Source organism: Cygnus atratus, chromosome 14, assembly GCF_013377495.2.
Source record: "Cygnus atratus isolate AKBS03 ecotype Queensland, Australia chromosome 14, CAtr_DNAZoo_HiC_assembly, whole genome shotgun sequence".
Lineage (NCBI taxonomy): Eukaryota > Metazoa > Chordata > Aves > Anseriformes > Anatidae > Cygnus > Cygnus atratus.
Genome location: NC_066375.1, coordinates 7,312,349 through 7,337,054, shown reverse-complemented (window position 1 = coordinate 7,337,054; position 24,706 = coordinate 7,312,349). Strand labels below are relative to the sequence as shown.

Here is a 24,706-nt window from a genome sequence, read left to right as displayed (position 1 = left end):
GGACAACTTCGCCAATCGAGGGGGCAATGCATGGGTGAGAGCACTGGGATCCCGGGCCCAGTGCTGCCGTCAGACCCCTACCATGGCCCAGGCGCAGCCAAAGCACTCCCTGCCTTGTAACACTGCCTGAAGCACCTGCTGAACACCAAGATGGGTGAGGCTGTGAAAACTCTCGCGTTTTCCTTCCAGACGGTAGCTGGCTGCACTAAAGCAGCCGTCTTCGTAAGCCTCAAGGCAAGAAGGGAGCATCCAGGTGAGCAAACCCCCGATACCTGGGAGCAGAACAGCCACTGCACAAGGACCTGAAGCCTGCGCAGTAACAGCTCTGCACCTGAGCGTGCTCCCCTGCGAGGGATCTGCTGCTGCAGGACCACTGCACACAGCCTACGAGACACATTTACCGCCTCACCTGGGGAAATCAAACCCTCCAGCAGCCAGCCCGGTTCCCTGCCATCCCGTACACCCACTGCAGCCTGCGAAGAATTTTTAGAGAAGGCAGATGGGAGAGGTGGAATAGATGGGCAGGGCTGGGCAGGGATCGGGCATTACGCAGCAGAAATATCTGCGTCTCCAGCAAGTGAACTGTCCTGCCTGCTCCTGGCACCCCGCTCGGGTGCGGCGTGGACAAGTGCTCTCGCTCCAGCTGCGACAGCCTCTCAAAGGGCAGCCGATGCCCGCAGGAACGCGGAGTCCTGGGGCTCTGCACGTGCTCCAGCCCCGACACAGCACATCCTTCCCTCGCCAGGATCCAAGTCACCAGGACCCGAGTGCCCCCCGAAGGGAGCAGGCCTGCCCCAGAGCCTTGCTAGTCCGCGGGCTGGCATCTAGGAAAAACTGCTGATGCGGGCGGATTTTCAGGCAAGAGCTTGGACTTTGTGCTGCAGAGGCCGAGGCAGGGGCACGGCTCCGCGCTGCCGATCCTGTCGGGGTGGAAGCGACGAGCCTGGAAGCCCCGGATTCCCCGGAGCAGCCTCCCTCCTTCCCACGCCGTGCAGGATGCTACTTCACTGCTCGATCACACCATTTTTGTGCAGACTCTTTGTGCAGGCGCAGGAAGTCAGCCCGGGGGTAAGCCGCTTGCTCTGGAGGCGGCCAACACCTTCAGAGTCTTCTGGAGCGGGGCACGAGTCCCTCCAGGGACACAGCACGCAGGGCAGCCCCGGGGGACAGGGCAGCACTGACCCGCAGAGCGACTCCCACAAGAAGCAGGGATCCAGCAGGGAGCGAGCCAGGGCCGAGCCCGACCGAGCCCAGGCGTCAGAGGCCACAGCCGGTGATCTTTGCGCCCACCGGCACCACGCCTCCTCCAGAGAGGGTTGTAGGATCAGTCCTGCAGGGACTGCAGCCCTGTAAGCTGATGGCAGCCTTCCCCGTGTTACAAGTGCTGTAACACTTGCCCCAAAGCTCCGCACGCATCAGAAAATCATGGGATTTATAGCACCGGCTGGCTTCGCATGCTGACGTTTTGTTGAGGACATCACCGGGTACGCGAAACCAGCACGGTTCAGGGCAAACCGGGACACAAACTGCACCTCCTCCAGGCTCACAACGCCGCGCTGCTCTGCCTCCCACCCAACCACAGCTGCAGCCGGAGGGGTGCGCGCATGAGCGTGGAAAATCAAGGGAGCACCAGAGCGGAGCTCGCCGGGAGTTTTAAACGAGATGCACGAGATGGTGCCGCAAGGAAATCTTCCAGCACGACCAGCTGGCATCTCCTGCTCCGGGACCGCAGGGAACCAGCTGCAGGCAGCGCCACTGCCCGGGGCACGTGGTCACACAGCTCCCAGCTGGCAGCACACCTCCGTGGACAGGGCCAGCTGCTAGGAGGGATACTTTCAACACCTTCGCAAATTTTCTTGCGCTTGCAAGAAAAACCGCTGTACGACGGGCGAGGTGAGGACCAAGCAAAAGCCCTCAACGCGCAGAGCGGAGCAGGATCCCGGGAAGCACGTGGGAAGCACATTCAGCAGGAGCGAGACAAGCTGCAGGCACCGCGGCTCAAAGCCTTCCAAGCAATTTTCTGCAGCTCCTCGGCAGACAGCTCCACCTCACAAGCCCTGCTGTAACCGGGAAGGAAGCGAGGAGCTGCCTACACTTCTCTGCAATGTAAGCTCTGCGACGGCTGCAAAGATCACTCGCTAAAAATAACTTCAAAAAGGGCATCTGACGGCGCTGCGGAGAGCACGGCAACACTCCTACCTGGCTGTCCTAAAGCAAGCTCCCGGAGCACGGGGGCTGGCCCCAGGAAAATGCAGAGGGGCAGGCTGAGGGCAGGGTGATGGGCGGCAGCGGGACGGAGCCAGAGCCCCGGGCTGGGAGCGCGGCACCGGAGCTTTGTTCCCAGCTCCACAACGCCTCGCACCCCTCGGCTGACGTTCCTCAGACGGCTCCCGAGCAGGGGAAGGTGAATCCGCAGAGCCTGTCCCTCTGCTGACTGCAGCCCAAAGGCAGCGCAGATGGGCACAGCGCTTCCCAGCAAGCGGGGGCGCCCGTTATCACGCAGCCCCGGCCACAGGGAGGCTACGAACAGAATCTCCTTTTGAACGCCTGTAACTGAGTTACAAGCTCCTGCACGCACAAATCCGCAGCGTCTGGCTCCAGTTTGCTCCCAGGACCGGTGGGGGTTTACCAGCGCTGCACAAACCTCTCCCGCAGCCCTCCAGTTCAGGGCAAGAAGCCTTCAGCTCGCAGCCAAGCTGCGGTCAGGAAGGAGCGGGTAAAGAAATGCCACCGGGCACTTCCAGCATTAACAGCACCAGCGAGGACACTGGATTTTTCCTGGCACAGCTGACTACTATTAAAGGTAGCAAATGAACCATCTTAAGGGCAAGTGACATCTTTCGGCCGCCTTTTCAAGTGACATCCTTCCCCAAGAGGATTTCTGGGAAACTTTCACCACAGACGCCAAACGCGCACGCCCTGCACCGATCCCTGGGTCGCACAGGAGGAGACAACAAGAAATTCTCCATCTTTCTAAGGAAAGCTGACTTCTCCCATGGTCTTTGCTGGGAGAGCTGGTGGCTCCCAGACCGCAGCGGGGACGCAGCCAGGGATGCCCAGCTCCCTGGTGTCACAACCAGGGCGCAATACGGAGCCACCTCGCTGTCCCCGGGAGAGGGGAGTAGCGCCCACGGTGCCGCACAGCTCCAGCCCCAGCGCCTGACCCGGCTTCCCTGGCACAAGCCCGTCCCTGGCCGGCTGAGCACTGAGCCAGCAATTCCCCCGTCATCCCGCAGGAGAGCGACGCCAGCCGCTCCGACGCCTCCGAGGACATCTGCGAACGCTCCCCGGCGGCTTAAGCAGTTAATGGAGAGGGCTGGAGAAGCCGGCAGCGAGCCGCAGCGGCAGATGCCACGTCGGTCCTGCAACCTGCGGACGTCCGTCAGGGGCAGGCTGGGGCTGCAGACCCTGAGAAAAGAGGCGAGTTGGTTCAGCTGCTGCTCGGGGCGCCGAGGCACAGCAAGGGCACCTCCGCGGCGGGGCGGGGAGGACGTCGGGGCGCGCTCAGCACCAAGCGAGGCTGCAGCGGCCCGGGGAGAATGAGGGCAGGCAGAGGAGCCAAGTCATGGAGGAGGCTGAGGGTCAGGCTCTCCTCCAGGGCGGCCCGGAGCCCAGGAGCCCAGCTGATAGTTCGTGACCTGAAAAAAAAAAATCAGCGGCTGGGGAGAGGGAGGGGCGACGCGAGCAGGAAGTACAGGACGGCAAGGACAGACACGCAGGACACGGCAGGAGTCGCGACTCCTCGTAAAACGCCCAAGAAAAACCGACCCGCTCACCTTTGGGGGCTGCTGATTTGCAAATTAAAGGGGGGTGTCCTACCAGCACTGGCCTCCACCCTCCAAGGACAGACCCCGAGGGGTTTCCTCCGCTCCTGCTTACCTCTGCAGCACCGCTCTGCCTGTTCTGCCAGCCTCTAATGAAAAGCTAGTTAACAGTTAATTATTACCCATTCAGACACAAGATCCCCTACTCTGACTGACTGCCGGCCAGGAGGGATAAGACAATCACGTGACGCAAAAATCCCAGCCTTATGAAAGCACAGGCAACTATATTTAGTTTGAAAAACGATGACCCAGCGAGACCGCCCCTCCCGAGCCCGGCCTCGCCGAGGAGCCGACCTCCACGCGGCGCGCTGCAAGCCCAGCATCGAGCCGGGTCGCAGCGCCGAGACCGGGGTGCTCAGCACACGAGTGATGCGGGGTGCACGTGGTCACACGCGCGCGCACACACACACACACACGTGCTGTGGGTCCCAGCGGTGCCATCCCAAAGCACGGCACGGGCCGGGGAGACCTTCCCTCCCGCCCGGTCCTTGGTGCCGCCGGTCACCTTGCCAGCGGCCGAGAGCTGATAAGCACCAAGCGCAACAAACAGGGCCCAGCCCAAGGTCCTGGAGCTTATCTCGAAAGCAGGAGGTATGCCGGGAACCTGACCGGGGTGACCGGCGCAGGGGGAGCACTCGGCATAGAGGCACCAGCTGCCGGGCTGGCAGCGAGGAGAAGCGGGGCTCCGCTGCGGGATCCAGCCCTGGATGGCAGGAGGGCGGTGATGCTCGGAGCTGGCACTGGGAGCTCTGCCTCGCCTGGACGAACACGCTCCTCCTTCTGTGGAAGCCAAGGAGGCAGACAGGGCTGCGCCTGGAACAAAAAGGGGGCAGAAGCAGCCGTGCGGGGGTCACGCGTGTGCTGTCGCCACGCAGAGACGGCCCCAGAAGAAAGGTGCGCGGCTACAAAAGGCCGGTCCTGCGAGAGCATCGTCCGCTCCCCCTCCCACCGCAGTGGAGGAGCTTCAAAGAAAAAAGCCTGAGGACCAGACATCATTAATCTCTTGTCATCCGCAGAGGGGTGTTCTCCACCCGCAGCCCGCTGCAGCCGATGAGACAGCACAAGCGGCGGGGCCCGCAGCGCGAGCAACACGAGGTCACCGTGTCGCAGCCCAGCGAGCCCTTTAATGGCCATCAGCATCGCTGCAGCTGCGACCGGGGACTTGGAAGCTGACAAAAAGCCTTCCTCAGAAGCATCTGGTACGTCTCACTGTAAATATTTAACAGCGATCAGACAGGGAGCGAGAGCCGAGCGCTGCCGCGAGCCCCCTTCCAGCAGGGACCGCCCGGTTCCCACCGCAGGCATCGGCGGGGGGAGGCGAGGGGGTCGCGCAAGGAAAAGGTGCAACCTTGACACAAAACACACCTCTGGAGGAGCTGTCACCTCCAAGAGGAGATCCAGAGGCTGCGTTTCTAGAAAGGAGACTGAGGTAATCCAAATAACATCGCTGTTAAGTCTTCCTTGCTGCGATTCCTCTGCCCAACTCTGCTTCTGCAGAGCCCTCCCTGCGGGACCAGCCGCCTCCCTTGGGTGCCGGGCACTTGCAAAGCGACCACCAGACCTTGTGCTTGAAGCCTGCATCAAACCAGCTGCAGATCTGCTTCTCTGATTCCGTCTAACAGCAGCAGCTCAGCTTGCGAGACCAAGATGACCATGCCACCACCAGCCAGAAATGCAGTCCCATTTCTAGGGGCAGGGGAAAGCAACTGTCCTGCGGCGGTCGGACCAGGAACTGCAAACACTGAGATTTAGGGAGGCCAGACCTAGGTCTCCCTCCAAGCAGCGTTGCTCCAGAAATCAGCTGAGCCCGTTTCAGGGTATGCTCTCCAGGCACAGAATAAAACATCCTCGCTTAAGCCCCCCACCTTAAGCCAAAGGCAGCGCAATCCAAGCCTCTTCTCAGTAACCCTGATGCAACAAACACGGCCGATTTCCTTCCAGGGCGCACAGCCACGTGGATCCTGCTACACAAAACACGCTCGCCCATCCAGGCGGTTCCAGCGCCACAGGCGGCTGCCTCCCCTTTCTCAATACACAAAAAAAGAGCAAAAAGCCCTTAATCAGAGCGAGCCTTCCCAAAGGAAGCTGAGAGCAGCCGGCTACAGAAGGGAGCGCAACACAGCGCTTTCTCTGCTGATTTAAAGATCCGTCTCCCCTCCTTTTCTTTATAAAGGACTAAAAACTGCTTCCTTGCAGCGGGAGCATCACCCACATCTCTTTATGAAGGAACTTCAACAGCGTTCGATTCAAAGTGGCGTTTATAACTCAAGGAAGGTGTATGGGGCTCTGCTGACAGTTCTCCAATGATCAGCTCAGGATGAAGACAACCAAAAAAATCATCAGGGGTAGTGAAAATGAGACAAAGAGCGTCGCTTGCTGCTGTGTGAAACCGAACCCCGCAGTCAGGTCTGGTCTCTGCATTTCAACAAGGGCACGGCAGTGTTACGGGTGTCCAGAGGAAAGGAATTCAGCTGAGCAGAGGCAGCCCTTCGGAGGTGTGACCAAAAAGGCTGGGGTTCTCCGCTGCCGAGGGAGACGGGCTGAGTGCAGCGATGTCGGGAAGGCATCCCCTGACAAACCGGGAGCATCGCATGAAGCTGGTAGATGTGCTTGGAGCAAGCAGAAGTTCTTCGTTAAACAGCAGGCAGCAAACTTCAGCACCTCCTGCGGTGACATGTCCTGAGAGGTGGGCAGCATGGGCAGCCTCGTGGGGGGTTAGATGTTCACAGCTGACACGTCCACAGAGCGGAGACATCTTCACAGCCCTCCTCTGACAGCAGAAGTGGGAGGAAGCCTTTCCTCCTGCTTTGCCAACACACAAACGAGCCAAGCACGCGTTTCTCAAGGGTGCTGAGACCTCTCAGAGGTTCACCTGAACTCCGGATCACGAGGTCTCAAGTGGCTTCTTCTGAAAAGCAACCGGCAGCTGCTGCAGCCTGGCTGCTCAGCGTGGGAGAGGACTGGGAACAGCTGTGCCAGACACGAGGCAGGCCCCTGGTAGTTTCTGAGGGAGCAGCTTTATTTCCAAATGCTGTTAGGTAACCAGGATGCAAACGCTGCTACCTTTCCACCTCCATTGTGCTTGCCCATGACACCACGCTGAGGGCACAGCGCCTCCAGCATCCTCACACCAACAAGCAGGTACACGCTCTGGGGCACGCTCCTGCTGCCGTGCCTACAAAATGGCTGGTGCTTTGGCTCAGGCTCCTCGCCCATGCAGGTCCCAACCCTTTTACCACAACCCAGCATCTCCGGTCACTGTGCTAAACGCTTCCTTGGGCAAAAGGACACCAGACTCTGATCCGGGAGCACCCCGCTGGCAGCACCACCCTGCCCTCGGCGCATCCACACGGCTGTGTTTGGAGCCATCGGGGCTTCCAGGTGACTCGGCACACGGGGAGAAGCGGCACAGCACCAGTTTTAAGGCTTTTCTCGAGAAGGCATGAGAAAGAACTGTGCGGTGTCAGAGCTATCAGTAAGAGAAATCCTGCTTAAGCTTTCATTTATCTACTTAAAAATACAGAAGAGTGTCCCCCCCAGCTCTGCGGGCAATGTTTTCTGCGACCCTACTGACGCGTAACACGCGCTTGCTGCAACGCACGCTATCGCCTGCCGCAGATGCACGCTTGTGCCCCACCCCGGAGCCAGCTGCGAAGGCCCACCACCAGCTGGAGCACAGAGCATGGAGCGGTGCCAGCCAAAGGCCATCTGAGTCTGCAGCGCAGGCGGACAGAACACAACGCCCGATGCAGGCAGGGTGGAGAAAAGCATCTTACGAGGGGTGGGAAGAAGAAAAAACCTCTGTGTCACAGAAATTTTTCTGTGCAGTCATTGCTCCATCCTGGCTTCAGACCTGCCGTACTCAATGCACGGACAAACACCTTTCCTCCTTCAACATCGCACTTAACATTTTGCTTTCAAGCATGTTCTGAAAGTGATTAAAATTGTGAAAAGCAACCCAAGCATTTGTAAGCCTTTCTAAAACCCAGAGGCATCTTCAGCAGCTCCAGTGGATCTAGTTGTGTATGATGGCCCTGTTAGCCAGCTAGAGCTCTGGAAACAAGTACACATGCACAACTTCCAACCCCCTGTTCAGTTCATGAAGTCAAGTTGTCTCTGACGACACACCAGATCTCTCAAAGACAGTGTTATTTTTTTTTACTGAAACCAGCTTTAAGACAACGGAGCTGATTTTTGTACTTCCAAATCCTAATCGTGCAGTGCTTCACCATCAGGAGCAATTTATCCTCCCATTATTGCTGTGAACGTGGAAAACGTGATCCCATTGCAAAGCCTGAAATGCGGGCAGGAGGTGGACACAGTGATGTGACCATGGTTGCACAAGGCCACTTCACGAACTGACCCTGATTCCCAGTGCCTTTGCTATGGGACATCCAAAAGGCACTACAGCTCCTGGGATCACAGAGTCCGCCCGAGTGCTATCGCTGGGTAAAACAAAAACCCCTCTGCCAGTCCTGGCACCCCAACGGTATCAGCCTGGAGGAAGAGCCCGTGACCATCACTACATGAAAGCATGAAGATATCACTTGCCATACAGAAATAACAAAATTTTAGTTCCCCCCCCCCCCCTTTTCTTTTTTTAAAATAACGTCTGTTGCATATTCCTCTACCAGTCATCTAAATTTGATTAATGCTGACTCTGCAGAAAGAGAAGTGCAGGAAAGACAGGGCAGAGGGAGGGCTGAAGAACTCCATTTTTAATTAATACATACCAGACTGGCCGTCAGCTGGAAATATGTCTGCAAAAGAAAAAAAGAAAATATCAGTATTGGTTGCAGCTGGAGCGCAAATCATATTTAAACGGTCCCTCCTCTCTTGATTTGTTTACTTTAGCTAAACAGAGGAAGTATTTTCTTAGCATCCCAAGTTAAATATCAATCTAGCTTGGAACCCACCTCAATTCAACCACTTGTTGCGAGAAAGATTTTGAAGAACTTAGTGTTTACTTGAACATATTGCTCTCATTAATAACCTTCTGTGTTGGCTTCTAACAGACAGTGGTGAGGAATAAAAAGCTCGTGAGATGTCCAAAGTCCCACGCCACGAGCTAGCTGGTGACACCCCCCACCCAGCATTACCAAACAGAGACCTGCACAGAGCACACCTTAACACAGTGAACAGCCGGGCGGAGCAGGGGGCAGCCAAATCCAGAGCAGGCACCCACCTCAGCACCCCCAGGGTGCTGGTGGAACATCACACATGGCCCTGGGCAATTGCCTTCCCATTTCAGATGGCTCTCAGCAAGTACAGCCCTTGGAGCAGAGCTGCTGGGGTCTGGAGGGGTTCAGGTCCCGAAGCAACAGCCTACTCACCCCTCCCACCCCCAGGCAATTCCCAGTTAGAAGCACACACACACACACACAAAAAAAAGTCTCCTAATCGACCCTATTTGTCACTGGAAGGACGACGTGTGCTGAACAGCTGGAGAGGATCAGAGGTAAGATTCATTCTTTGGAGATGCAGCCAGGACAGGCACCATGTGTGGAGAAACCCTGTAGATAAAGGCTTCCTAAGAAGCTATGAAAACAGCGTATTGTAGGGAGCAATACGTTCTATTTTCTTCAAGGAACTTGGAAGAATAGGGGGAAGGGAGGCTGCCAGCGAGCCAAGGTCCTCCTAGGACAGGGGGCAGGCCCCTGGCTCCAGCTTATCAGCTGCCCAAAACACACATTCAGCTGGAAAGTCACAAGAGTTGCAGCAAGGACTACCCCTTGGCAGGGCGCTGCTTTCTGGCCAGGGCTCGGCCAATGCAGAAGCTGCAGACACACGCCCCTACCAGCGAGCTGCTGCTTCTCTGCCCCTGACAGCGCAGTTCAAGGCGTCCTCAGGCAGGGATGCTTCCATCCCACTTGGGAGCAGCAGAAGCAAGTGGCAAAAAAAAATATAAAATAAAATCAAAACTCCCTCTGTCATCATGCAGAGGGCTCATGGCCACGCTGGGTAAAAGCCAAAGGGTCCAGAAGAGCCTCCAAGCACCAGCCTGGAGCCTGTGCAGACTGCATGTTCTGCTGCAGCCCTCCAACAGCACTTCACCCAGGCACATCTAAACACTTTGCACTTCTGTGAGGACTGCTGATGAGCTCAGGCTCCTACAACAATGAGGAGGTACACTCTGTGCTCGAGCCATCGGGCCCCAAATAAGAGGCCATCTCTGTATTTCCCTGCTTGGGCAACTCCCAGCCAAATTCTCTGAGGAGAAATGAGATGGAAGTGGTGGTTAACGTACATCCCACCCCCTTGGATCAGCTGGTGGTACTGGGTACCACCAAAGAAAAACCTAACAACTGAGAAAATAATACTGAAAAACACCGGTTGAGAAGAGGAACTCCTCTGTGCCAGCCAACGACTGCAGGCCTTGGCACACGATCCCCTCGGTGCGGCCCTGCCAGACGCAGCTCTCCAGCCTGCGTTCCCGGCAGCCCGGCCCACCGACTCTTCCCCAGACACACCTTCAGCCCGGCCGGCCACTGCAGAGCCCACGAGAGGCCCGGGACACCCCTTCCAGAAGCCACAACTGCTGCCAGGTCCCCTCGGGGCCGTTCCCTACCAGCTGTGCCACCGCCGCCTCCAGGCCGCTGCTCAGCTCACAGCCAAACCCTGGGCTCAAGGCGCACCAAGGCTCACCCGGCCATCACAACTTGAGAAGTGGTGGAAACACCTCGGTGCCGTATGCCACTAAAAATCGAGGGGCCATGCACGCTGACCAGGGGCGGATAACGCTGGTGTTCACCCCCAGAGGCGCCAGCGTGACCCCCGTTGAGGAACGGCACTCGCCTGCCCTCCAGCCCTCAGCCCCCCTGGTCGGGGAAGGCTGAGCTGAGCCCACCCAACTCATCACACCAGTAACTGGGGCAGGTCTAAATCCAAGCACAGACCCAGACTGCTGGGCTCGCAGGCAGCTCCTCGCCCTGCAGGGAAGGAGCACGGAGCAATCTGTCCCTGGGCCTTGCTTTTCTGAAAGACAGAGGTGCTCGGAGGATGCACACAAGGCAGGGCTCGGCAGGGACTGCCAGGCACGACATCCCTTTGGGACGCCTTCTTCCCTGCAAGCACAAGTGACTAGATTAGAAATTAGCCTGCCAATTAGAGGCAGCACCTGGTGTGCCCAAGAGAAGCCTAAATCGGGCAGCGCTTTCTTTCCCAGGAAAGCCGTAGGGGGAAGGCGGCCGAAACACGCGTGGCTGACAGGCCACAGACAGATCACTGGGGCTGCCTCCAAGGAGCCCGTTTAAGATGCTTCGGGACCGCGGCTGCCTGCCCCACTCAGTCCCTGAAGGTTACAAATCAAACACAGAGGACCCGAACACAGTGACCACACAGCTTTTGCTCAGGCAAAGCCTCAGCGTTGAAAGCCCGCCAGCCCCAGGGCTTTCTCCCACAGCACACACACTGTTTCCCCACCTGCTTCCCTCCAAGGCTCCCAAGGCAGGCACCCTACCGCAGGCCAGGGGACGATGCTCCGGAGCAGCTCCGCACCACTCGATCGAGGTTTCCCCACGCAGGAGAAGCAGCTTTGCCCCGACTGCCCCAGAGCTCCCCGCTACGCCCAGCCTCGCCGTGCCAGCTCAATGCAAAACCATCCCCAGGCAACCAAACGGGAAGGGCCGAGACAGCGCCGCTATCGCGATGCGAGAAAACTCGGGCCCTGTGGTCTCACATTTCCTTCCCTTTCTCGCATTCAGGCTCTTTTGTTTCTCACCCTGGGCCCAAAAACCAGGAAGGCTTAGAGCCGGTGCCTTAGCAGGAGGATTATAATTACAACAGGCGGTGGCGATCTCTCCGTCACAGCGCCAACCTCCGCCGAGCCAGGTATTTCCCAAGCACGTTAACATCCCGCTCGGCTCCGCGCGTTCTCCTCGCAGCCCACATCTCAGAGGAAGCGAAGTTTCGTGCCTCTCCCTGCTATCAGCGCAGGGGGTGGAGGAAAGGCGAGAGCAGGAAGAGGTCAAGGATGCACGGCAGCTGGCAGGATGTTTGGGAGGGCGCTGAGCATCCCGTTCAGCACCGCCACATCGGGGCGTGGGTACGACGCGGAGGTACCGGCTCTGAACACCAATACCCAGGGCTGCAGCACTGGAAGCCCAAGAAACGTAACTAAATTGAGGGCAGTCCTTCCTATTTTAGGTGCGCAGGGGGTTGGGGGTGCTGGGGGGAAATACAGCATCACAATTTTTGCCTGGTGGTATTTTTAAACAGAGGAGGAGACCGTGTGTTAAACTGGGGCATTTGCAGAGAGCAGCTGCTGCATGCACACACAGACCCCCTCCCCAGGGGCTAATTGCCCACCGCTGCTACCCAGGTATCTGGGACAGCTCCAGGCAGGCTAGCCCATTTAGGAGCCCACGTCTCCCCCCGCTCATTGCGGCACCACGTTGCTCTGCCCCTCCCAACAAGCCCCCACCCTCGAGCTACGCTCGAGCTCTGAATTCAGACACCGCTGCTCCTTCAGAGCCTCCCCCCTGCTCCGCCACCCAACCCGCAGCCACGACTGCCCAGAGGGGCAGCACGGCCGCAGGCTGAGGACCAGCCCCGTACACCCCAGGAAAGCCCCCGCGCCTCGTGTCACTGAAGCACGGCGCCTGGCGAGGGCTGCTCCTCTGCCTGCTGGGGTACGAGCTGGCACCACAGCAAGGTCCACAATTATTCCCACAGGATCCATCCCCGCTGCCTCACCACGAGCAGCGGAGCAGCCCACATCCTTCACCACTTCTTCCCAGCTTCGGGAAGGCACCGCCTGATTTGCCCCGGCTTCGGACCTGGGAAGTTGCAACTGAATCACCCTCCGCGGTTTGCAGACAAAAGACTGGGATGCGAGCATAAAAATGACCTCTCCAAGGTCACACAGGGACTCAGCAGCAGAGATGTGACCAGAGCTTGGTCGTGATGGCTCAGAGGCTGCGGGGCTGCACTGACTGCCCAGGAGAGGGACAGGGCAGGGAAATGCTGTCAGATGGCAGGATCACTGGGGACATCTCCTCCAGACCCGAGCTTCCACCCAGTGGGGACATTTCACTTCTGCTCCACGGGCAATTGTTACACAGGCAATCCTCCCGATGCTAGCAGCACAGGTAGGGAAAAGGTCCAAATTACACAGTCCAGCATCTGCTGCAATGAGACCAGAGTTCCTTCAATCTCTTCTCCATCCCCAGGCGACTTCTGAGCTTGGATCCTATCCCCCGGCTTCCCCTCGCAGGCCCACATGGTGCCCGCACAGGTTCCTGAGACAGTTACAGGCCGCTTCAAAGCGGCAGAGAAGGGGGCGAGGTCTGCTAGGAAAAAGCAGCAAAGCAAGAAACCCAAACCCCGGAGATTAGCATGGCCAATTACGTCCCTCCTGAGATCTCGCTCGCTTCCTGCTCCCCTCCTTCCTTACCTGCCGAGCAGGCTCGGGGAGGGTCCGGCTCGCAGCCACCCAGCTCTTCCCCACCCTGCCCCGCCGCCAGGCCCGGGCAGCCACCCCCAGCGCCTCCTAACAACGCGCGGCTGTTGTAATAAGAAGGCTCCTCACCCCCGCGCAAAGGGAAGCTGAAGCTGGAGATGGGCGGAAGATCCAACCCAGATAAAAGGTCTTGCTCACCAATGTCGGTCAGGCCCGAAGACACCTCAAAGGTCAGTTCAAGAAAAAGATGCGAGGAAAAAAAAAATGCAGAAGCATTCATCAGCTCCCAAATCCTTTCTTTGCAAGGGTTAGACCAGACTGTTAGAGCCTCTGGTTTTCCGATCTCCATCCAGAGCAGAGGCTCGGTTCCTTCTCTCACAGGTGGGCCACTACCTGGGGACACCCCAGCTGTCTGCGCTAAGAGGCTGACAAGCTGCAGGCAGCGTGAGCTCTGGCATTGATTTCCCACAAACACCTGAAATGGGTTTTCAGTGCAGAAATGACTGTGGCCTTGGTGGAGCTCACCTGGGGTGCCCCAGCTACCTTCGTGTGCTTAGAAAGGGACGAAGAACTCCTGCCTCACTGAGCTGCACGGGGAACACCCCCTGAAAAAGTCCCCTGCTGCAAAATGAGAGCATTGTCATCTGACAGAGCTCCCTAGCTTTAGATTCACACCACGCACCCCGCTGAATTAGGACCTTTTGCTGATTGTAAGCCTCTTCCTGACTGCAGGGGAGAGGAGCCGACTGATGCCGTGACGGCACGTACCCGAGCACAGCCACCGGCGGGACCGGCACCGTGCCTGGCCAAAGCACCTTTCGGGGACCTGCTCGGAAGAGGGGCCCAGGTCTCCTCGCCAGGCGTCAGCGATGCCAGAGGGGTTTGGAGGAATGTGCCTGGTCAGCCTGACCACAGAAAACGAGCGCTCTCCAAACAAACAGTCCCGCGAACCCAACGCTCACATATGCGCAGACACACAGAAAATAACTGTAAGGTCACGGCTGTTTTTTCTCCCATCCACTTATCAGTGCTTGTACTGGAGAGAACAAACACTGATGTTCTCTGCCATTAACCCCTTCTCCCCTCTCCCCAAATGGGTGAGCAGCACGGCGCTGCTCCAACCGCCAGCCCCAACCCCTCCATCCAGGCATCAGACGACGAGCCGCGGAGAAAGCACGCGGCACCTTCAAAGAAGGAGCGAGAGAAAAGTCCGATTACCGTTCCCATCAAGCAGGTGGTGAGCCAGCTCTCTGCCTCTTGGCCCTTAATCACCTGTAAGCCTGAAGTGACACTGCTGGAAGCCTCCAGCCCTCCAGGAGGTCAGCCCAGACGGAGCCTACACCAGCCTGGGTCCGGCATAGCCAGAGTCACCCTCCCCAGATGATTCTTGAAGTTACTGGACGTTGAACAAGCAGTAAAATTTTAGGCATGACCAGGACTGAAATCCAAGGCTCTCTCACCTCAGTGCTGCAGGTAGAGGGTCAAGCGAGGGGTCTATAGGATGCAGGAGGCAGCACAGTAAAGACAACAATTAAAATCCTTAACTAAATTTGAAAGCCTTAGGCTCACAGCCTATTTGAGACATTCCCCGCTCCGGTCCAGGCTACCTGGTTGGTTTTAATCAAACTCAGAGCTTTTCTGATCACCCTCCACCTCCGTCCTTCTCTGCTGTTAATTAGCTTAACTCAGATGTCAACTCCAAGTGAAGTACTCGAGTTGGCTGCCTGTGATCTGGTATGTCTCTTCCAAATCTTCTTCCAAGTTGTACTTACAGGTTTAATTCTACGCTTTAAAGACGAGGGTCACCTGCATCAAATTCCTCCCTGCTCCGAGTGCAAACGTCACATCCAGCATTCTCTGATTTGAATAAAACAAAAACCCACCACCATCACCACCAGAAAACCAGCAGTACAACAGTTCCCTTGGGACTGGGAAGCCGAAAAGGTATCAGTCCCCTTTCTGCTCAGCTCAGTGCAAGACCCTCTGCAGTGGATTTCCGCACACTCAGACGCATTAGATCACATTAGGTACTCCCCCGAGCTTTCAAGGTTTAGCAGAGAATTGGAAACTGAAATTTAACGTGATTACAGCCAGGAAAGTCTCATGCTTTGTCATCCGAGCACATGGCGGAGCCACCTCTGTGATTCGCTTCCTGTCTTACGGGGTGGGATCTCGAGCACAAACACCCTATCGTCTCTCTTCCAGTCAGAGTAAAACCTCCTAGCAACATTTTTAGGATTCATTTTTCCACATTTCAGTGCCTGCTGCTATGGCCACATCATTTCTCTGTGTTAGCGTGTACCGGTATCATTCCTCACACCTACTTCTTTGCTCTGTTTTCCCTTTGTGGCCTCCTGTAGGCACACACACAGCAAAGTACCTCGGCCACCCCTTTAAATCTCTTCCTGTGCTAGACGAGACCAAGGGCATTGCCATCTACGGGCACGCAGGAATTTGATATTAGGGGCTTTATTTTCAGGAGGCTTCTTCGGTGGGTTCAGGGGGGTTGACAGAAGCAGACATTGCTCCTGCACTGTGCTGACTGTGCAAATATCCAGAAGGGCTCCAGCAAAGGTAGAAAATCATTGTAATGAGAATCTCAACTGTCCTGCAGGAATAAATTCGGCGCTTCTTTTGCAACATTTCATACAAAAAAAATGGAAGATCTGACCTTGAAGAATCCGAAGAAACTAATTTCCTGTAGTATAAAGCGAGTGTCGGCTTATCAAACGTTAAATCTTACTTAATTATAAATTCTATTTCATTTGTTCGCCAGCCTCTGTCATCTGTAAGCGTGCACACCAGACAGTTTGGTAACTGACATTTGGGACATCAATAATCACTCATTTAGTCCCTAACCAGGTGCTTCCAAGGGCACAGTTAGGAGGGGGAGGAAGCAGGGCGAATTTAGCGTGAAGGCTGAAAAGATGTTGCAAATAATCCAGTTAGAGGTATTTAACACCGCACCCACCGTCCGGCAGCACCTCTGAGTTACGGGGCAGGTATGACGCCCCCCCCCAAACCTCTCCGGTCGACCTCCCCACGCACCTTCCCCTCCCTTTCCCACCGCCAGAAGCCTCCCCTTTCCTCATTTTTGCGCCTTTTCCAACCCGATACTCGTTTCCCCGCGTACTTCAGTCAGGAAAAACTCACCTCTTTTCTCAGCGTTTCGGACCGATTCCTATCTCCCGAATCTAGCCCTGACCCCCCCCCCCCCCCAGCCCCGTTCTCTCCACTTATCACCCGACAGGCGAGTTGGGGGGGGGGAAAACAAACCCAAAGGGTGTTGGGAAAGGAGGAGGAGAAGCGAGCCGTCCCCGTGCCCTGCCGCCCGCCGCCAGAGGGGCTGCTGCTGCTCCTGCTGCTCCCCGCCATGCGGCCATGCCCTGCAGACTGCAGAGTCACTCTGCGGGAGCGCCGCACGCGCCGCCGCCGCTCGCCTGGAACAACGCGCTCAGCACCGTGCTGGAGACAGCGGTGCTGCTTCCTCCACGCCCCCCACCCTGCAGCGACCCTCGGGGCTGGGCCCCCACAGCCGCCGAGGCTGGGGACGGGCTCAGGTCCGCGGATCTGGATCGGCACCGGCACCGAGCACGTGTGCGCCGAGCCCTCTCGCCGCGCGTTTCCGCCCTCCCTGCCCAGCTTTCCTATCGCTGCTGAAGTCCGGCTGGCGTGGCGAGGACGTGAGCGATGTCGGCAAGCTCCGTCTGAGCCCCCCCCCCGGTTCTTCCGGGTGCCCCAAGGACCTCCCTGGCTAGTGCTGTCACTGCCACCAAGGGCTCTCTCTGCACCAAAGAAAAAAAAAATAGAAAACAAATGCTGTGGAGCACCAGAGATGCTTCTCCTCCACGACCGCCCTCCTAGGGCAGGGACTCTGCTCCTGGGCCTCGCTAGAGGCCGGGGACACTCTGATGAGAGGGTCGAGGATGGAGGAAGGCAGCGGTGAGACGGCCAGGTCCCAGCCCAGCTCCGCCTGCCGCAGCAGCGGGCTGCGGAGCTGCCTCCAGGGGTGCCAGCAAGGAGGCGAGCTCGCTGCCTGGGAACACAGCGCCCAGAGCAGGCTGAGCTGCACGGATACACCTCGGGCACAGCCCCGCCACCTCAGTCAGGGCTCGGCCATCTCCGAAACAAACGGCGGCTTCCAGCTGACCCAGGGCTGCCACGGTCACCTCCCACACGCCGTCAGCACCAGGCTATCTGCAGCTGAGATCTCTGCCAGGTCCTTCCGACTTGTGACCGTGGAAAGAAACAGGATGACTCAGAACACAACGCCAAAAAACATCACAACCGCCGGGAAGCGCTGCCTGCCACGTGTTCCCGTCCGGCACCACAACGCAGAAAGCGTCGAGGCAAGCGGCTGCTCCTAAGTCAGCTTTGCCCCAGAAGGACGCTGAAGGTAAACCACTGTTAATGCAGGTATTAGTCCGGCCAACTCACGGCCCTTCCTCCCTCTCCGTGCAAGTCCCAGCGGAACATGCTCGAGCACACGGAGCGCTAAGGCTGCACGAAGAGCTCTTGACCCTAGCACAATCCACAGCAAGCTCCACACCTGAGCTGGGCCGGGCGGCCGCTGGGGATGGCTTCTGCAATTCCAGCACCAGCCCGCTGTGATCCTGGGTTTGGCAGAGCCATCACGTGCCCCGCGCCGATTTGCTCGGAAAAGGCAACACACCCTGCCCCCAGGAGCCCCCCAGGCCTGTTGTACAAACACATGCCCCGACAGAGGAAGGTCAGGCAGGAGGGCTTTCTGGGAACCCGCAGTTACAGGATGCGCCTATGTTTGGAAACATGTTGACACTGTACTTGGCCACGGTTCCCACAACCCTTCCCAAAAAAACGTACGTCTTGTGCAGCCTTAAAACTGCCATCCAACCCATTTTGTTCCAAACGCCTCGTGCCAGTTTGCACTCGCTGCTGCAGCACCCCCCTGCGCGCCCGCGCCTCCCTCCAGCCAACCCAGACCGATCCCGACCTGGGACTCTTCCCACAAAGAGCTCCGATAATTGATTTATTCAAGGGCAAATTCGGTTCCCATTTGTTCTGGTCACCAATCATTGTTGCCTAAATACACAAACCGCTGCGTTAAGTTCTTGCAACACTGCAGTAACTTCTTAGAAGCCTTTCTTTACCTCTCCTCTTACCTGAAGCCACGCAGCTCGATCGCTTGCTACTAGAGGTTCACATTAGCCACTTCTATTTCAGCGCACGGAGAAAAATTTCCCAACCCCACCTGCAGATCACTGACGAGGTCCAGAACCTACAGAATGAGTCTGGGGCCGAAGCACTGGCTTGAGTGAAGACAGAGGCAAAAGCAGAGCTGGCCACGCTGGAGACCACACGGCACACGGATTCAAGCCTCCGGTAGTACATCAGTTCAGGCTTCGGCGCCAGAACGACCAGATAAATAACATTTCAAAGGCCATAACGTAAACGTGCCTCATGGCTGGGAACGAACAAAGCTCACCGCTCCCAACCAGACTGGGAGAGCAGAGCAAAAAGCCTTCCCAGCTCTGCCACCAGTTACCTGTGAGACCTACAGCGAGCGAGGCACCTGCACCTCGGTTTACCTGGTTGCCGAGCTGGGAGCAGGGCTCCTCCGAGAGCTGCGTGGTCACAAAGGACACCGCAATCCTCCGGCAGCATGCAAGCGTATTTACGTTTTCATTAAGGTGATTATATTTTTAACGCTTGCTGTTTGTAGCTGTAGTAACTGTAAGGATTAAAATATCTAATCTGGTGTAGAGAGCACAGCTTTCTACTAAAACGCCCGTTCCTGATTTAGCCAAACGAGCGCTACCACTGAGGTGGGATCGGAGATTCCTTACGGAGTAGTTTCAAGCATGCAAGGAGAAACCTAACTCTATCCAAGTCGGCATTTGGCATTCTCCTGAGGACAATTTCACACTATTTGAGCATTGTGAAAGGATCAGGTGTCATAATTTGGAAGCCAGAGCAGAGCACCGCAGCCCAGCGCCCCGATTCCCAGCCCTTTTTGCACCCGATTCGCCCTTCCTCCGTCCAGCCCCACGATCCCAGATGCGATCCCAGCGCAACCCCCCGTGGTATCACAGGCAATAAAACGCCTGAAGGAAGAGTTGTGGGGGTGAAAGGTACGGCTGGTGAGGATCACCCGGCGATACCTCGTGGCTGGCAGTCGGGAACCAGAGGTCCAGGTGGAAAAAAAGCACCAAATCCCAGCAACCGCGGCCCATGAGTCAGCTCTCCAGCAGCCGCACCGCGCTCCCCAGCCTTCCCGAAACAAACAGTGCACAACAGGGCAAAGGTCCAGCACAAAGCTGAAGGGCAAAGGCACGCGGGGGAGGGAAAGCACCAACCTTCCTTCACGTTTTGGGAGCAGGGAGTTCCAGCTGCCCTCGTGCTCCCCACCGAAACGGGAAGCGTTACTCAAAAGCGAGTTGTGGGATCGGAACAAAACCGTATGGCAGAGAGGAAACTTGGGGCGACGGGGGGAGGACTCCTGCTGCGATAGCAGCTCTGTTGCAACCAACAGCCAGAAGAGCTCCACAATTACGTGCCACGACAGAGCAAGAATTGCCCAACACTTTGGAAATAGGTGTGTGCAGCTCTACCCTGCTGGATACCCAGGCAGGCAGATGTGCGTGTCTGCTCGGAATGTGAAGAAACGCCAGGGGTAAAACAAGCTTCCCATACAGCTTATCTCCTGTACTGGAGGCTGGTTTCAAGGAAAGCCCTTTGGGGACTTAGTCAGCGAGTGGTGAGAAGCTCCCGAATTGTTCTTTCCCTGCCTTCTCCTCGGTACCAGCCATAAACCACCGGGCGCTCTCTGAAGTCAACTCACCTCTGGTGCCTGCTGCTAGGACCTAAGGTGTGCCTTCTGCAAGGCGCTGCTTATCCTCCCCCTGCATCTGCCAAATGGCAGGCAACAAACTCTCCTCAAGAAACTAGAGCACCTCCTGCACCTCCGCTAGGAGATACCGGGTGCTGCTTTCTCACGGCAGAGCGTCTGCAGCCAGGAGGAAAAACGGCAGAAAAGTTAGCGCAGACAAAGCTCGCGGTGCCAGCCATTAAAGCCTGGGTGTTCTTACTTCCAAGACGTAAACGGCTTTAAAAATTAAGAAGTGCCAAGTGCCTTGATGCAACGTTTCTTGAAAGAAATCCAGAAGGTTTTCAAAACGGGGTGCTGTTAACACCTGCCTGCACCAATGCTTGCATCATCACCAGCGCTGGTGCTGGGCACAACGGAGGAGTACAAAATGTTCCAGAAGGTCGAGCCGTCTCAACTGCAAGCCACACTTCTTCTCCTCCTCTATAGGAGAATTTGGAGAAAATATTTCAAATCTGGTTTATAGCCAAAAGCACAAAGCTGTTTTTGTCAGAAAGTGCTTCCTTCGCTGCTGCGCACACACTCCCTACCGTCATGCCTTCGCACGTCAGGCTCCGGCTGCGCTGCTTTACGTGATAAGAAGGGAACATACAGCAACTCGCCCGCAGCCGGGGACGGTCACACAGCCCTCGCTACCTGATCATCGGAGAGCAAAAACGAGGTGTCGTCACCAGCCTTGTCAGTGTCCCTCACGAGCAGTACGTCCTAACTCAAGCCTTGCCACTCTGGACACGTTCCTGCGTTACTCCACGGCTCCAAGGACCCCCCTTCCCACCCGAAACGCACGCCGACAAAGGCGGCGCGCACCTCGCCAAGCGCCAGGGAGCTTTTCTGGTGCGCCTCTCCGCCAGCGCCTGAGCCCCCGCTTCCAGCATCAGCGGTATCGCTGTTGTCTAACCCGCTCTAATGGTTGCTCCGCTGAACGCCACGCTGCCGTGCTTTCGGGAGGAGGGGCTAAGCAGCGAGGAGACGCTTTGCTTCGGCAGTCCACCTCCCCGAGCAGGCAGGAACGTTTCACTCCAACTTCCCACCGCAGACCTCGCTGCCAGCCCTCGGCGTACCCCACGACCGCTGCGGCAGGTATGCGAGCCATCCAACCCTGAAGATAAAGCCTAATCCACCAAATCCAGACAGCTCCCCAGCATCAGCCCCCGCCGTGCATCCAACCTCCCCAGGTGGCAATCAGCTGCAGGAAGTCAAGCGCCTCAAAAACCTGCGCAGTCCCACGGATTTGCCAAGCTCTTCCACACCTGTGTTCAAACACAGGCAGCAAAAACTCACGACGACCTTGAACGTGGCTGTTTTATCTGTGCCAGAGCTCAATCCCTTCACTTTTATAAGCACTACTTCCAACACAGATCAGGTGAACACCTCAAGGAGCATGTCTCGTCCATTAAATCTGCTCTACAGGCCTATGATTAATACAATCATTATAAAAAAAATTAAGGCTTTCAAAGCCTGTAAAACAAGTCATAGAGGGATCTCTGCATCTTTACAGAGCTGACCTGATACTCGCTGGCTCCTAGGTCTCCTCGCTACCCCTGGCAGGATCAGGGCTGGCAACATTTAGGATCTCAGCACACAAGCACTGAGCTGGGAGCGCAGCTTGATTGCAACCCCTGGTTTTCTAGGCTATGCTTAAAAACTAAGAACATTTAGTAATTCCCTTCCACAATTTACGAGCACCCAACCCGTTTCAAGTGTACAGAGAAGCCACTTTTCTTGGGTGATCTCCTTCCTGGAGGTCACTGCAAGACCACAGCTCACCTCACCAGCACGCCCCCTGCACAAACTCATGTCCAAGCCTCTTTCTGCAAACATCTGCTGTCAGAAACCCTCTGCCCAAAGCAGCGCAGACACGGCAGGGGCCCCCAAACTCTCCAAGAGGGCACTCGGGCAAAGGGCCGCTACACGACCCTGCCTCTCGTGGGAGCGAGCCGGCCGTGTTCGCCTGACACGTTTTCTCTGCTAACGAAGCAGGCGGCCGAAGAAACAATGCCCCGAGTGCGGGAGAGCCGAGTGGCAGCGTCTGGGGCACCGCACGAACCAGGCGCTGCCGCCAAGCGTCGCAAACCCAATTCCATTATTTGAACACCTCCGGGAATAGCGGGACAATCGGGCCAGGCCCTACAAAACCCCATGCACTGCGGGATTAGCCCCTCACCCTACCGCAACAAAAATCGTCCGGGGCACCGCAAAGCCACCGCGTGTGTCGCCCGGCGCTGGTTTGCGCCCTAAAGTCCTGACCTCCGAAGGGCCTGCAACCGCCTGCACGGGCTTTGGAGGTACGCTCTTGTATTCCTGCACCTTTGGGTTGATTTCCAGGGAGCGTGGCGGGGCCCGGCTCCCACACAAAGGAGCGATGCGGCCAGCTGCGTGTCACAGCGCACCAGGCCGCCGCGGACGGCGACACACGGCGCCAAACCCCGCAGGCGCGGACGTTTATACCTGGCGCACCGAACTTCTCCTCCTCGCCACCATTACGCCGACAGCTTTCCAGGTGGGAAGGAGCCGAGCCTCGCCGTGCGCCTTTCCGAGATCAATACCTCCCGATGAATCAGCGCGCCAAGCCTCGCGCGCCGCTCTTGCAAAAACACCCCCAGCGCGTCGGGCGGCGAGGAGCCTGATGTCACATCTGGCGGCAGCGGGGCCGCGGAGGTAGGCCCAGGAAAATGAAAAGTGAAAACTTCAGCCTCGCCTCGCCCCCCCCCCCCCGCCCCCGAGCTGCTCGCCCCCAGCCCCGAGCAGCGATTTCACCAGGGGCGAACGATGAAGGCGGCGGCGACGCCCGTGGAGGAAAATGGAGTTCTGCAATCCCGGCCCCGCGTCAGGGCTGTGCTGCCCAGGGCTCGGGGAGCCGAGGGGAGGCCGCGGAGGGAGGGGAGGCTCCGGGGTGGGGTCCTGCTGGTGGCCGGGGGGCCGCGCCCGGACCCCCACAATACCGGGAGGGGAAGGATGGGGGGGGGGGGGGGGATAGAAAGGGAGGAGGGGGCGGCGGGTGGGCAGAGAAAGGAGCCGCGCACGTGGGGAGGGCCGGGCGGGGAGCCCCCCCCCCCCGGGGGTGTGCGGGCAGAGGGGGGTGAGGGTGAGGAGGAGGAAGAGGAGGAGGAGGAAGGGGCCGCGCTCCCGGGGCAATCACATGCCCGCCGCCAGCCGGGGAAGCAACCACGTTGCCTGCGCGGCGGCGGAATGCTGGGAAGGGGAGGCCGCCGCCGCGTGCCCGGCCCCGGCCCCGCCGAGCACCCCCAAAATCCACCCCCCCGCGCCCTCCCCGACCCCCCCCCCCCTTCCCCCCTGAGCCCCCGACCTCCCCCCCCCCCACCTCTGCCCCTTGCCTCCGCCGCCCCCTTCCCCCCCGCAGGCCGCGGCGGGGCCGGCCCCACGCTGTGCCGCATGGCGCGGCCGGCCGGGGCGCGGTCGGCGCTGCAACTCCCCCCCCCCCCCCCAACCTCCCCCCCCCCCACAAAAAAAAAAACCCAAACCCCCTCCCCTCCCCGGCTGCCCCTACCTGGAGGCGACTGCCCGTTGACCGCCAGCGCGGCGGCGTTCTTCGTCCAGGGGTTCACCTTGGGCGGGGGGGGCCTCGATGAACTCCCGGCGCCCCCCCGCAACGCCCACGCCGCCTCCGCCGCCGGCCTCGCCGCCCTCCTCGGGCTCGGCGCCCCGCAGCAGGCTCTCCTTCTCCTGGTTGTTGCTCTCCTCCTTCTGCTGCTTGGCGCTGGGCGGCCGCGGAGCCGCGGGGCCGCCGTCGGGGCCCATGGGCTGCTGCTGCTGCTGCTGGGGCTGCTGCTGCTGGGGCTGCTGCTGCTGCTGCTCGCCCTTCTCCCGGCCGCCGTCCTGCGGCGGCTTCAGCACCAGGGCGCGCTCCTCGGCGGGCAGCAGCGGGGCGCCGGGCAGCAGCGCCTCCACCTGCGTCGCCATCTGCGCGCCCCCGCGGGGGGAACTCCCCTGAACGCGCCCCCGAGCGCCCCCGCTGCTGCTGCCGCTGCCGCCGTTACCCGGTGCCCCCCCCCACCCTCCCTCCCTTCGGCCCCCCCCCCTCCCGGCCGGCCGCAGCAATATGGAGACGCGCGGGGACCACGCGACTGCCGCGGGGGCGCGCACCGCGCCGCCCCGGCCCGCCCCGGCCCGGCCTCCGCGTGCCCGAGAGCGTGCGCGCGCCCGGCCGGCGGCTAAAGGGAAAGGGAGGGGAGGGGCGGGGCGGGGAGAGGGGCGGGGCGCGCCCCCGCGGGCCGGCCGGCCGGCCGCGCGCACGTGCCTGATGCAACGGCCGGGCGCGGGAGGGGGGCGCTTAAAGGGGCCGGGGGGGGGGGGCGGGGGGGCGCTGAGGGGAGAAGGGGGGCGTTGGGGGGGGGGGGGCGCTGAGGGGAGAAGGGGGGCGTTGGGGGGGGGGGGGGGGAGGCAGGGCCCTGAAGGTCTCTGTGGGGCACCGCGGTGGTGTGTGGGGCTGGGGGAGGCGGGGGGGGGTCGCCCACCGTGGGTTGAGGAGGGGGTGCCAGGGGGGATGCCCGATCCTAAAATGGGGGCTGCTGGTGGTGAGCTGCCCCGCAGTGAGGGTGTTGGGAGGGGGGGTTGAGGAGGAAGGCTGAAGAGGGGGCGATGGGGTGGGGGTTCATG

At 58.8% G+C, this 24,706-nt stretch overlaps 1 protein-coding gene across 1 annotated transcript in view; it reads right to left on the bottom strand.

The window, feature by feature from the left end:
- LARP1 (La ribonucleoprotein 1, translational regulator) overlaps window positions 1-24,032 on the bottom strand; it is a 44,951-nt gene extending 20,919 nt beyond the window's left edge. Inside the window, 3 exon segments of the mRNA XM_035559839.2 lie at window positions 8,558-8,584; window positions 23,598-23,667; window positions 23,669-24,032. Of these exon segments, the coding sequence (XP_035415732.2) occupies window positions 8,558-8,584; window positions 23,598-23,667; window positions 23,669-24,010 (439 nt within the window). The 5' untranslated portion in view covers window positions 24,011-24,032.
- Window positions 24,033-24,706: the final 674 nt, after the last annotated feature.